This window comes from Leopardus geoffroyi, chromosome A1, assembly GCF_018350155.1.
Source record: "Leopardus geoffroyi isolate Oge1 chromosome A1, O.geoffroyi_Oge1_pat1.0, whole genome shotgun sequence".
In the NCBI taxonomy this organism is placed as follows: domain Eukaryota; kingdom Metazoa; phylum Chordata; class Mammalia; order Carnivora; family Felidae; genus Leopardus; species Leopardus geoffroyi.
The window spans coordinates 614,936-626,984 of NC_059326.1; the positions used below are offsets into that span (position 1 = coordinate 614,936).

General features: G+C 39.8%; 1 protein-coding gene across 4 annotated transcripts in view; it reads left to right on the top strand.

Moving 5' to 3' along the window:
* PARP4 (poly(ADP-ribose) polymerase family member 4) overlaps positions 1-12,049 on the top strand; it is a 119,699-nt gene that overhangs the window by 58,443 nt on the left and 49,207 nt on the right. For all 4 annotated transcript variants that reach the window (XM_045443741.1, XM_045443731.1, XM_045443756.1 and 1 more), the window contains 3 exons: positions 577-623; positions 951-1,029; positions 7,244-7,381. In XM_045443741.1, the coding sequence (XP_045299697.1) occupies positions 577-623; positions 951-1,029; positions 7,244-7,381 (264 nt within the window). The remainder of the gene's footprint in view (positions 1-576; positions 624-950; positions 1,030-7,243; positions 7,382-12,049) is intronic.

Genomic DNA, 12,049 nt, shown 5'->3' on the forward strand with positions numbered 1-12,049 from the left:
GGTGCAAAATCCGTTTCGGTGACATTTCTGCATTTAGATACAAGGCACAGTTACACTCAATGGGTATCATATTTTCATTCTGTTCAGTCACTTAAAAAATTTTTGTGTCTCTACTTACATGTTCATTATGAATAATTTAGATAAGCATAAAGAATGCCAAGAAACCAAAGAGGAAAATTTAAACAACCCTTAATTCCATTGCCAAAGATAGTAGCCCAAAGCTACTGGTTAACACTTTGTTCCTATTTTGTATGTATTTATATAAACTGTGTTTATATGTGTATGTGTATATGTATATATAGGTGTATAGGTATATGTGTGCATATACACTCATAGAGACATATGTATAGTTGAAAATCTCTATTAAAGTGGTCATAAATTATCCCCAATATCAGTTGCATTTTAGAAGTTACTGTTTCTCCATGACCAAATGTTCTGTCTCGCTACTCCAACATGAGACCAGCTGTCTCACAGCTGCTGTAGGTTGTGGCCTTGGCAACACTACTTTCAGCTTTGAGGTCTCATTGTGAAACTTAGTAGATACTTAGTTATACATGTATATTTTTCTTTTAACAGGATACAGTAGAGAAGATTTATGTAAAGGAAATAGGAACAAAGCAAAGGTTAGTACCAAAAATATAAAACCCACCAGTCATTGAATGGACTGGTTTTAAATTTTCATTTAAAATTATATATATATATATATACATATTTACATATGTATTATATATATTTATTTATATATAACTGTAAAATTATATATAAATATGTATATTTAAATATGTATGTTTAAATATGTATATTAAAATTACATATACATATTTATATACGCATATTTATATGTATATTATATATGTGTATATATATATATAATTTTAAAAAATGACTACAAGTAGTTGTTTAATATTTAAGATTATAGACTCAGACAACTTTCTCTTTTTTTTTGGTAGCTTCTCTTTGTGTATGTCCATTGAGATGCCATATGTGATTGAATTCATTTCTAGTGATACACATGAACTGAGACAAAAGGTTAGTAAATCTTTGGTTTATTCTCTAAGAGCTCTTATTTTAGCATAGTTTTATTTTATCAAGGCAATACTTGATGGCTTAAAAAGTTACGTAATCATAATGCTAACAACGGCTTCTACAACAAGCTGCAGTCCGTTCTACCCTGCCGCTTCCAGACCCGCCTCCAGAGACAGTGAACCACTTTAAATACTTTACCTCCTTTCTGCTGGCCTCCAAAGTTGTGAATGATGCATTTTTTCACTGCTTGTTCTTGACTCATCTATTTCAAAAGTATTTTTTTGGCTTCTTACTGCGGTAGATGAAAATCTGATTATCTTGCCTCTCCGCTACCCTCAGTCGCACACAGATTAAAACTCTTCGGAATACTGTTTTTCACTGCCGAATGCTCCCAGTAATTCGGAAATGTTTTCCCCCTGAGACCCTCTTCCTTTTCCGTGTCTCCACTGCAGCCCAGCCTGGTTACTGCAGGGCAGGGGTTGTCCCAGGGCCTTTCTTTTCTGATTCTCCTTTGCAGGACTTTTGTTCCTTATCCTCTTTCTTGTGTTACTTCTTCCATTGGCAGAGCACAGCCTCCATTCACTTCCTGAGTAGGTGGAGTGTGTGGGCAGCAGTGCCTGAAGCTGTCCTCATCCCATGTGTTAATGCTGATCATTTGTCGAGGTTTTCATCTCGGGTTGAAAATCACCCTCTGAAAACACTGAAAACGTTATCTTCTAGCTTCTAGTGTTACTTCTGAGAACTTAAATGCTATTCTTATCCCCCATTCCTTGTATGTAATCTGTTTTGTTTTGTTTTAACTTCTACAAGAATTTCAGATCTTCTTTTTATCCCTGGTATTCTGAAATTTTATAAGAAGGTGATACTCATTCGTTGTATGCAACTCGTAGCCTTTAGTGCTGGAAATTTTTGTTATATTTTTAAAAATAAGTTGTTCGTCTCTCCTGTACCTTTTGCATTGCCTTTCAATCAGGTGTCCCCTGGATGGAGCCTCTTGTTTTCTTTCTTTTTTTCTCCTGTTGACCATTGTATTGTTTTCTTGTTCTACTTTCTGAGTGATCTCTTCAATTTTAAATTCCAACCATTCTACTGAAATTTTCATTTTAGTTCTAATATTTTTAATTTGCAAGAGCTCTTTTCTGCTCTGTAAATATTACTCTTGGGGGGCACCTGGGTGGCTCAGTCGGTTCAGTGTCCAACTCTTGATTTTGGCTCAGGTCATGATTCCAGGGTCATGAGATCGAGTCCCACATCAGGCTCTGCCCTGAGCATGGAGCCTGCTTGGGATTCTCTCTCTCCCTCTGCCTCTCCCTCATGTGTTCTCTCTCTAAAACATGAATGAATGAATGAATGAATGAATGAATGAATGAATATTCCTTCTTTAGAGCATCTTTGTGTGTTTCGTGAATGCAGTACCTTCTCTTTCTTGTCTCTCTGAAAATACATTTTTTCTTCTCTTCCCTGTGTTGTGTCCTTTTTCTTTGAGCTCTCTTTTGCTTCTGGCTTTTGCTTTTCGTTCTCTATATTTTGTGTTAGAGGCTTTTCCTCAAATGCCTGGGTGACCCCTCTGTGCTCGTGTCTAACTGAGACACACACAAAGCTAGCTAGATGCTGTGAGGTAGGGCGAGTGGATGGGAGGCCCTGGCAACTGGCTGGCTGTTTGATGGTGAGTCTCATGGTAGTGTTTTAGCCTTTCTGCAGTTATTCAGAACTCCTCTAGGGTATTCATAAAGTATGACTGGGGAGAGGGACTGAGGGGCCCACACTCAGGATGCCACCTTGCACGTCCTTCCCCAGTTCACGTCACTGCACACCTATGCTTCGGTATACCTAGGATTCCTGTAGATACTCTTTGCTTGAATTTCTGTAAGTAATGAATCTTCAGTTTCCTTAATCGAGAGAACAGGGCGCTAGCTGTCGGTGCTAGCTGCTTGGCTACTTAGAGCAGGGAGGAGGTCTGCACCAAGGCAACTGAGTGCATAGTCTCCTCGCTAGTACTGTTGTTTTCTGCAGTACCTCCAAGGTGTGACCCTTCCTGAGTCGCTGCGGTCCTCCACCCAGATGGTAGCTCCCTCCACTCTCTGTACACCTTCCACCACACCTCTGTCAGCTTTGTTGAGATCTCTCATCTGCGACCGTCTTCGTTCCTACTCGCCATGTCTTTAAGGGTTGATACCCTCTAATTGATTCCCTCTTATGGTAGGGGGTTTTAGGATTTGGGTAGAGAATGGAGATAAACACATGCATTTAGTCCATCCTGAACAAAAAGCCCTCTGCATCAGGTAGCTTTTGCTGTGAAACAAACAGTCTCAAAACTTTATGGTTTAAAACAATAACATTTGTTATTTCTCACAGTTTTGTGAATTGGCTGGGCAGTTCTTTTTTTTTTTTTTTTTAACGTTTATTTATTTTTGAGACAGAGAGAGATAGAGCATGATTGGGGGAGGGTCAGAGAGAGAGGGAGACACAGAACCTGAAACAGGCTCCAGGTTCTGAGCTGTCAGCACAGAGCCCGACGCGGGGCTCGAACCCACGAACTGCGAGATCGTGACCTGAGCTGAAGTCGGACATTTAGCCGACTGAGCCACCCAGGCGCCCCATGGCTGGGCAGTTCTAATGGGCTGCACTGGCTTGGCTGGGGCAAGATGTTCTAGAATGGTCTTATTCTAATACCTGGCTATTGGCCTGGTGTCATTTGGGGTGACGACCACGTCTCTCTCTTCATCAGGTTAGCTCAGCTTCATGTGTATGGTAGTGGGAGAGTTCTCAACCGCAACAGGGGAAGGCGAAACTCACTGCACAAACATTTTCCAAGCCTCTTGCATCACATCTGCCAATATCCCATTGACCAAAGCAAGTCACACTGGCCAGCTTTGGATTCAAAGGTGGAGAAAGGCCACTTCCTGACAGGAAGAGCTGCAAAGTTGCATTGCAAAGGGGCCAGCACACAGGAATGGAAAAACCTTGAGGCCATTTCACAGTCTATCACATTGCCTTTATTGTTTAAAGCATATAATTCACATTTCCAAAAGTGATTCTATGTTTATGAAAACGTAATTTAAGAATTAGTCATAATTGGGGATGCAAACTGGTGCAGCCACTCTGGAAAACAGTATGGAGGTTCCTCAAAAAAACTGAAAATAGAACTACCCTACAACCTAGCAATTGCACTACTAGGCATTTATCCACAGGATACAGGTGTGCTGTTTCGAAGGGACACATGCATCCCCATGTTTATAGCAGCACTATCAACAGTAGCCAAAGTATGAAAAGAGCCCAAATGTCCATCAATGGATGAATAGATAAAGAAGATGTGGTATATATATACATTGGAGTATTACTCAGCAATCAAAAAGAATGAAATCTTGCCATTTGCAACTACATGGATGGAACTGGAGGGTATTATGTTAAGTGAAATTAGTCAGTCAGAGAAAGACAAAAATCATATGACTTCACTCATATGAGGACTTTAAGAGACAAAACAGATGAACGTAAGGGAAGGGAAACAAAAATAATATAAAAACAGGGAGGGGGACAAAACAGAAGAGACTCATAAATATGGAGAACAAACTGAGGGTTATTGGAGGGGTTTTGGGAGGGGGGATGGGCTAAATGGGTAAGGGACACTAAGGAATCTACTCCTGAAATCATTGTTGCAGTATATGCTAACTAATTTGGATGTAAATTTTAAAAAAATAAAAAATAAAACAAGTTAAAATTAAAAAAAAAAACAATGTACAGGGATATATGGGAAAAAACTAACATATTGTAAGTATTTGTTTATTTATGTGAGAGGACCCAAAGATTATTATAAGCTTGAAAGATGGAGTAATTTGCATATATGATATGTAATTTTAAAATTTTTATTGGTGGATGAGAGTGGTTGAACAAAGTAAAGCCTCCATTTAGTTGATCATTCAGTATTTCATATGTGTTGCTTGCTACATAATATTTTAACATTTGTCTGAATTTGAAACAATATGGCACATTAATTTATCAGAATACTGTATAATAAATACTATATAATATTATTATAAATACAGAATAAATATCCAGAATAATGGATATTTCTTTTGTTAGACGCATATTATTCAAGATCACTTATTATGTTTATATAATTTTGATATGAAGTAGAAGACTGTATTACAACTTGGAGTTTGTTTTAGAAGATGATAGAAAATTCTGTGGAACCATAATTTTAGAGTTGCGCCTAGGGCTAACAGCCAATGCTTAAATAGTTTAATAATTTATTATTAGGGTTTTACTGTATGTAGTTGTTATGCTTCTAGACATTTTTTCTGCAGTATTTCTGGGATAATTTGCACTAAAATTAGTTTTTAAAAAGGCCATAAAATATGAGAGTTAACTATAAATCCAGGGAATCACTCAATTTTAATTTGCTTCACCAACGCCTGGTACATATCAAGAAATTCATCTTTCCTACAGAATAAAGGATGTCTGTATATATGGGACATAATTTTTTTTTTTTTTACTAAACACCTTGTCATATTAAATGAGGTAGTTTGTAGGGCATACTAAGGAGTTCAGAACACATGGGAAAGCTATTTTCTATCTCTTAATAAAGTGATTAAAAATCATTCGTTGGACCAGTGGAAGTCACATAGTGATAATCTAAATAATTATAAATATTAATCTTCATGCAAGTCATATCGTCTTCCAAATTTAGCAAGTAAGACAGGGCATTCCTAATAAGAGATGTAGCATACACATTTTTTTCATAGCAAAACGTTATGGAATCCACCAACAAAATACTAAAAGATAACATTAATTTTAAAAAATTAATCTGTCAGAATCACAATCTACGTCATATTTCTGATCCTCTACAAATTATAGTCATCATTTTGTCACTCTGTTTCAGGTACAATTAATCAATCTGGTTCCATAAGCTTCAAAAACATCCTTGGTTCTGTTAAGGACAAATTTTCTTCTATTCATACCTTCCTTCTTATCTTTCAATTTATCTTCCACTTGACAAATTTATTATAGCATCTTGAATCATCTACCTATAGTTCTCTATATAGTCTCAGTGCTATATGAGAAGTCAAATGACTTAATTTTCTCATTGATAAGGATTGTCATTTGGAGGCAAATTGTATCTCCTTTCCCCCTTTTGTTAATCAAACACTTTATTCTACATGTATCCATGTTAAAGAATAAAAGAAAATCTTTAAGTAAAAGAAAACCCACAATATAACATCATAAAAGCCAATCGATTTATGTAGAAGAAATTTAGGTAACAGAAACCCAGATTCTTAGACTGGAAAAAAAGTTTTTTGCCTTAATGCAGAAAGTCCCTGTATAATATCCCAGAAACATGGTTAATTGTCAGTGGGGAATGCACTACTTTATTAAGGAGTTCATTCTATTGATGGACAGCTTTAAAATTTGAAAGTTCCACCTGATATTTGTTCATTTTTTCATAGAGAGCATGAGCAAAGTGCACATCTAATGTAGCTGACCTCATCTAGGCTCTGAACAGGGGCATCTTCCCTGCACTTGTGTGTTTTGTATTCCAGATGATTTGACAGCAAATAGCCGTGTAAGAATATCTACATAGATTCTTTTATTTAAAATTTTATAAAGATAATAAAATACTTTCTTGATAACTGAACTCATACTCTGAAATGAGAACCTGAACACACAGTGAATTACAAATCTCTTTTTCCTTCTCACTAAGGATAGGATGAAACTCTTCACCCATGTGCCTGAAATAACTCCAGTCTAATCTGGATCCTGAATGATGTCCCCTCTATAGGTTTTGCCCTATTCAACATGACCTACAAATACATTTGCTTTAAAAAAAAAAAAAAAAAGAATTAGTCATAATTATAAGATTTCCGCTGAAGTTTCTATTTATACTATTCTAAGTTATGATTATCTAGTATACTTTCTGCTATATCCAGATAGTTCTAACTGAATACATAGACCTATAACCTTAGGGTCCAGGACTTGAGACTGTCTTAAACGTACCTAAACTTGACTGTGTGCATCAACCTTAGCATTTCAGGAGGGTAGCTGATACAATAATGGTCACACTTCTCAAAACATCATAATTTTAGAATTTATGACTACAATGTTGATTGCTAATGGAGTTATATAAATGATGCAAGGGTTTGCTACTTGAAAGGCAACTTCAAATTGATACTATGGTATTATTCCATTATTTACTTTGTTGTCATTGTTGTTTGTTTTGTAGAGTACAGACTGCAAAGCTGTAATTAGCACCATGGACGGTAGCTCCTTAGACAGCAATGGATTCTCCCTTCACGTCGGTTTATCTGATGCACATCTCCCAAGAATGTGGGTCGAAAAACATCCAGAAAAAGAAAGTGAGGTATGGTCCTTCTTACTTAAAAATGAGAGACACTATTAAAAAAATATTTCAAATACATTATTTAAATTTGGAAGTTACTGTTAGTCCTGGAAAACTAGCATTGCAAAATGAACTCTCACCATTCCAAGATTTTACAACTAAAAATACTTATGGGATCTGGCATGATAAACTTCTGAGGTTTCAACCAAGTTCCTCATGTGGCATGTTTCTCTATAATGACTTTATTTTTTACCTTAGTCCCCACTGAAAACAAAAAATGCCTTCAGACATTACATTGTTAGTCTGTGTATTTTTATAGTTTTTAAACATTGATACTGTAAAAACAGATACAAAATTATTTACGGCCATAAGACCATTTGTGTCCCTATGACAAAGAATCTCTTCTTATTAGAATAAAAATCGAGAATGACATCAGCAAGATGGCCCAACAAGATGTCCTTCACATGTATCCCCCCGCCAACAACGATTATTTGGCATCTATCCATGGACAAAGTGCCATTTGGGAACTTTGGGATCCAGTTAGGAGGTTTGGAAATGCCAATACAGCTCAAAAGTGAGGAGAACTGTTTTGAAAAGGCAGGCTTGCACCCAGGCGGCTGACTTGCTGACCATGGTCCTGGCTGCAGGCACCATCTGTGCCCCCAGATATCCTGAAAGTACCCTATACTTGGCTCCAGCCTCCTCACAGTCACAATCTTCAAGCAAGCCTGTGAGTCCAGGGACACTTCCATCTATAACCTTGAAGATTCTGAAAAGGCTGTCAGAAGATTCTGAAAATTCTCAGCTCTACCCCCCTCCTAGCCGCAGTCCACAAGCAGTCCTATTGGCATAGGACCCATTGGATACTCATGTCTGCACCTCAGGAGATCCAGAAAGGGCCTTATACTCTGCTTCAGCCCTCCAGCTATGGAGGGTCGGTCCACCCAGAGACCCCATGGAACACATCTATCTTCACCTTCAGAGCCAAGTCTGCAGATCCCAGTCATGGCTGTGGAACCTGAAACAGTTGTGGTGCTTGGTTCCAGCCCCTCTCAACTGTAGTCCAGGGCCAATCTTGTCCACTAGAGACTCATCCAGCAACTAGGCAGGAGCATTTCCAGGGACCTAGTGGAAGCTACACCCACCCATGTACCTGGTAATAGGTCTGATGACTGAGAACCTATGGGCTCTGAAGTGGATTCTCATCCCGGGTGACTCTACTGAACAGGTTCCGAGGCAGACCCACCCACCCAGGGACCAGACGTGCTCAACTCTCTGGTAACAAGAATATCAGCTGCAGACCACACCACAGACTTAGGAACAGCCTCAAAATTGACTCCAATTGTGCACAATTGTGATTCCAGAGGTAAACCCACCAACCAGGGAACCAACAGGAAAAGGTCTTTACCTGCCAAACTAGTGCAAGCTTATGCACAGATACCAGTGCAAGGTTATGTAGATCATGAAGAATCAGGCAAACAGGGGCGCCTGGGTGGCTTAGTCGGTTAAGCATCCGACTTTGGCTCAGGTCATGGTCATTGTTCGTGAGTTCAAGCCCCGTGTTGGGCTCTGTGCTGACAGCTCAGAGCCTGAAGCCTGCTTCAGATTCTGTGTCTCCCTCTCTCTCTGCCTTCCTCTGCTCATGCTCTGTCTCTCTCTCTTAAAAATATATAATAAACATTAAAAAATTAGGAAAAAAAAAAGAATTAGGCAAACATGACACTACCAAAGGAAACTAACAAAGCTCCTGTAATTGACCCCACAGAAATGTAGATCTATGATTTGCTGACAACAAACTCAAAATAATCACCTTAAGAAAACTCCATACAATACAAGGGAACACAGATAAACAACTAAACGAAATCAGGGAAACAACATGTGAACAAAATGAGAAGTTTAATAGAAATAGAAACCATAAAAAAGAACCAAACAGAAAGTCTGGAATTTAAGAATATAATGACAGGAGGATCCTGGGAAGATGGCGGCGTAGGAGGACGCTGGGCTCACCGCGCGTCCTTCTGATCACTTAGATTCCACCTACACCTGCCTAAATAACCCAGAAAACCGCCAGAGGATTAGCAGAACGGAGTCGCCGGAGCCCAGCGCAAACAAGAGGCCCACAGAAGAGGGTAGGAAGGGCGGAGAGGCGGTGCACGCTCCATGGACTGGCGGGAGGGAGCCGGGGCAGAGGGGCAGCAGCGGGCCAAGCAGAGCCCCCGAGTCTGGCTTGCAAAAGGGGAGGGGCCAGACGGAGTGTGTTCCGACAGCAAGCGGGACTTGACATCTGGAAGGTTATAAGCTAACAGCTCTGCTCGGAGAACGGGAGGGCTGGAGGACAACGGGAGGGAGAGTTGTTGAGCCCTGGACGACAGAGCTCAGCTTGGCAGGGAACAAAGGCGCTCGCCAGCACCATGTCCCTCGCCCATCCCCCAGCCAAAATCCCAAAGGGAACCAGTTCCTGCCAGGGAACTTGCTTGCACCATGCAAACACCCAACGCTGTGCTTCTGCTTCGGATCCATCCCTCTGGCGGGTCTGACTCCGTCCCGGTGCCGCAGGGCCCCTCCCAAAGCGGATCTCCGAAGGAAAAGCAAGCTGAGCCTGCCCCTCCCAACCCTGTGCACCTTGCCGATCCAGCTAATATGCCAGATCCCCAGCACCAGGAGCCTGGCAGTGTGCAAGTAGCCCAGACGGGCCACGCCACCCTACAGTGAATCCTGCCCCTAGGAGAGGGGAAGAGAAGGCACACACCAGTCTGACTGTGGCCCCAGTGGTGGGCTGGGGGCAGACATCGGTCTGACTGTGGCCCTGCCCATCAACGCAAGTTATTCAAGACAGCACAGGGGAAGTGCCCTGCAGTTCTGCACCACTCCAAGGACTATACAAAATGACAAAACGGAAGAATTCCCCCCAAAAGAATCTCCAGGAAATAACAGCTAATGAACTGATCAAAAAGGATTTAAACAATATAACAGAAAGTGAATTTAGAATAATAGTCATAAAATTAATCATTGGGCTTGAAAACAGTATACAGGACAGCAGAGAATCTCTTGCTATAGAGATCAAGGGACTAAGGAACAGCCAGGAGGAGCTAAAAAATGTTATTAATGAGTTGTAAAATAAAATGGAGACAACTACGGCTCGGATTGAAGAGGCAGAGGAGAGAATAGGTGAACTAGAAGATAAAATTATGGAAAACGAGGAAGCTGAGAAAAAGATAAAAAAAATTCAGGAGTATGAGGGGAAAATTAGAGAACTAAGTGATGCACTGAAGAGAAATAATCTATGCATAATTGGTCTTCCAGAGGAGGAAGAGAGAGGGAAAGGTGCTGAAGGTGTACTTGAAGAAATAATAGCTGAGAACTTCCCGGATCTGGGGAAGGAAAAAGGCATTGAAATCCAAGAGGCACAGAGAACTCCCTTCAGACATAACTTGAATCAATCTTCTGCACGACATATCATAGTGAAACTGGCAAAATACAAGGATAAAGAGAAAATTCTGAAAGCAGCTAGAGATAAATGTGCTCTAACATATAAAGGGAGACCTATTAAACTGGTGACCGATCTCTCTACTGAAACTTGGCAGGCCAGAAAGGAATGGCAGGAAATCTTCAATATGATGAACAGAAAAAATATGCAGCCGAGAATCCTTTATCCAGCAAGTCTGTCATTTAGAATAGAAGGAGAGATAAAGGTCTTCCCAAACAGACAAAAACTGAAGGAATTCGTCACCACTAAACCAGCCCTACAAGAGATCCTAAGGGGGATCCTGTGAGACAAAGTACCAGAGACATCGCTACAAGCATGAAACCTACAGACATCACAACAACTCTAAACCCATATCTTTCTATAATAACACTGAATGTAAATGGACTAAATGTGCCAACCAAAAGACATAGGGTATCAGAATGGATAAAAAAACAAGACCCATCTATTTGCTGTCTACAAGAGACTCATTTTAGATCTGAGGACACCTTCAGATTGAGAGTGAGGAGATGGAGAACTATTTATCATGCCACTGGAAGTCAAAAGAAAGCTGGAGTAGCCATACTTATATCAGACAAACTAGACTTTAAATTAAAGGCTATAACAAGAGATGAAGAAGGGCATTATATAATAATCACAGGGTCTATCCATCAGGAAGAGCTAACAATTATAAATGTCTATGCACCGAATACAGGAGCCCCAAATATATAAAACAATTACTCACAAACATAAGCAACCTTATGGATAAGAATGTGGTAATTGCAGGGGACTTTAACATCCCACTTACAACAATGGATAGATCATCTAGACACAGGATCAATAAAGAAACAAGGGCCCTGAATGATACATTGGATCAGATGGACTTGACAGATAGATTTAGAACTCTGCATCCCAAAGCAACAGAATATACTTTCTTCTCAAGTGCGGATGGAACATTCTCCAAGATAGATCACATACTGGGACACAAAACAGCCCTTCATAAGTATACAAGAATTGAAATCATACCATGCATACTTTCAGACCACAATGCTATGAAGCTTGAAATCAATCACAGGAAAAAGTCTGGAAAACCTCCAAAAGCATGGAGGTTAAAGAACACCCTACTAAAGAATGAATGGGTCAACCAGGCAATTAGAGAAGGAATTTAAAAATATATGGAAACAAACGAAAATGAAAATACAACAATCCAAACGCTTTGGGATGCA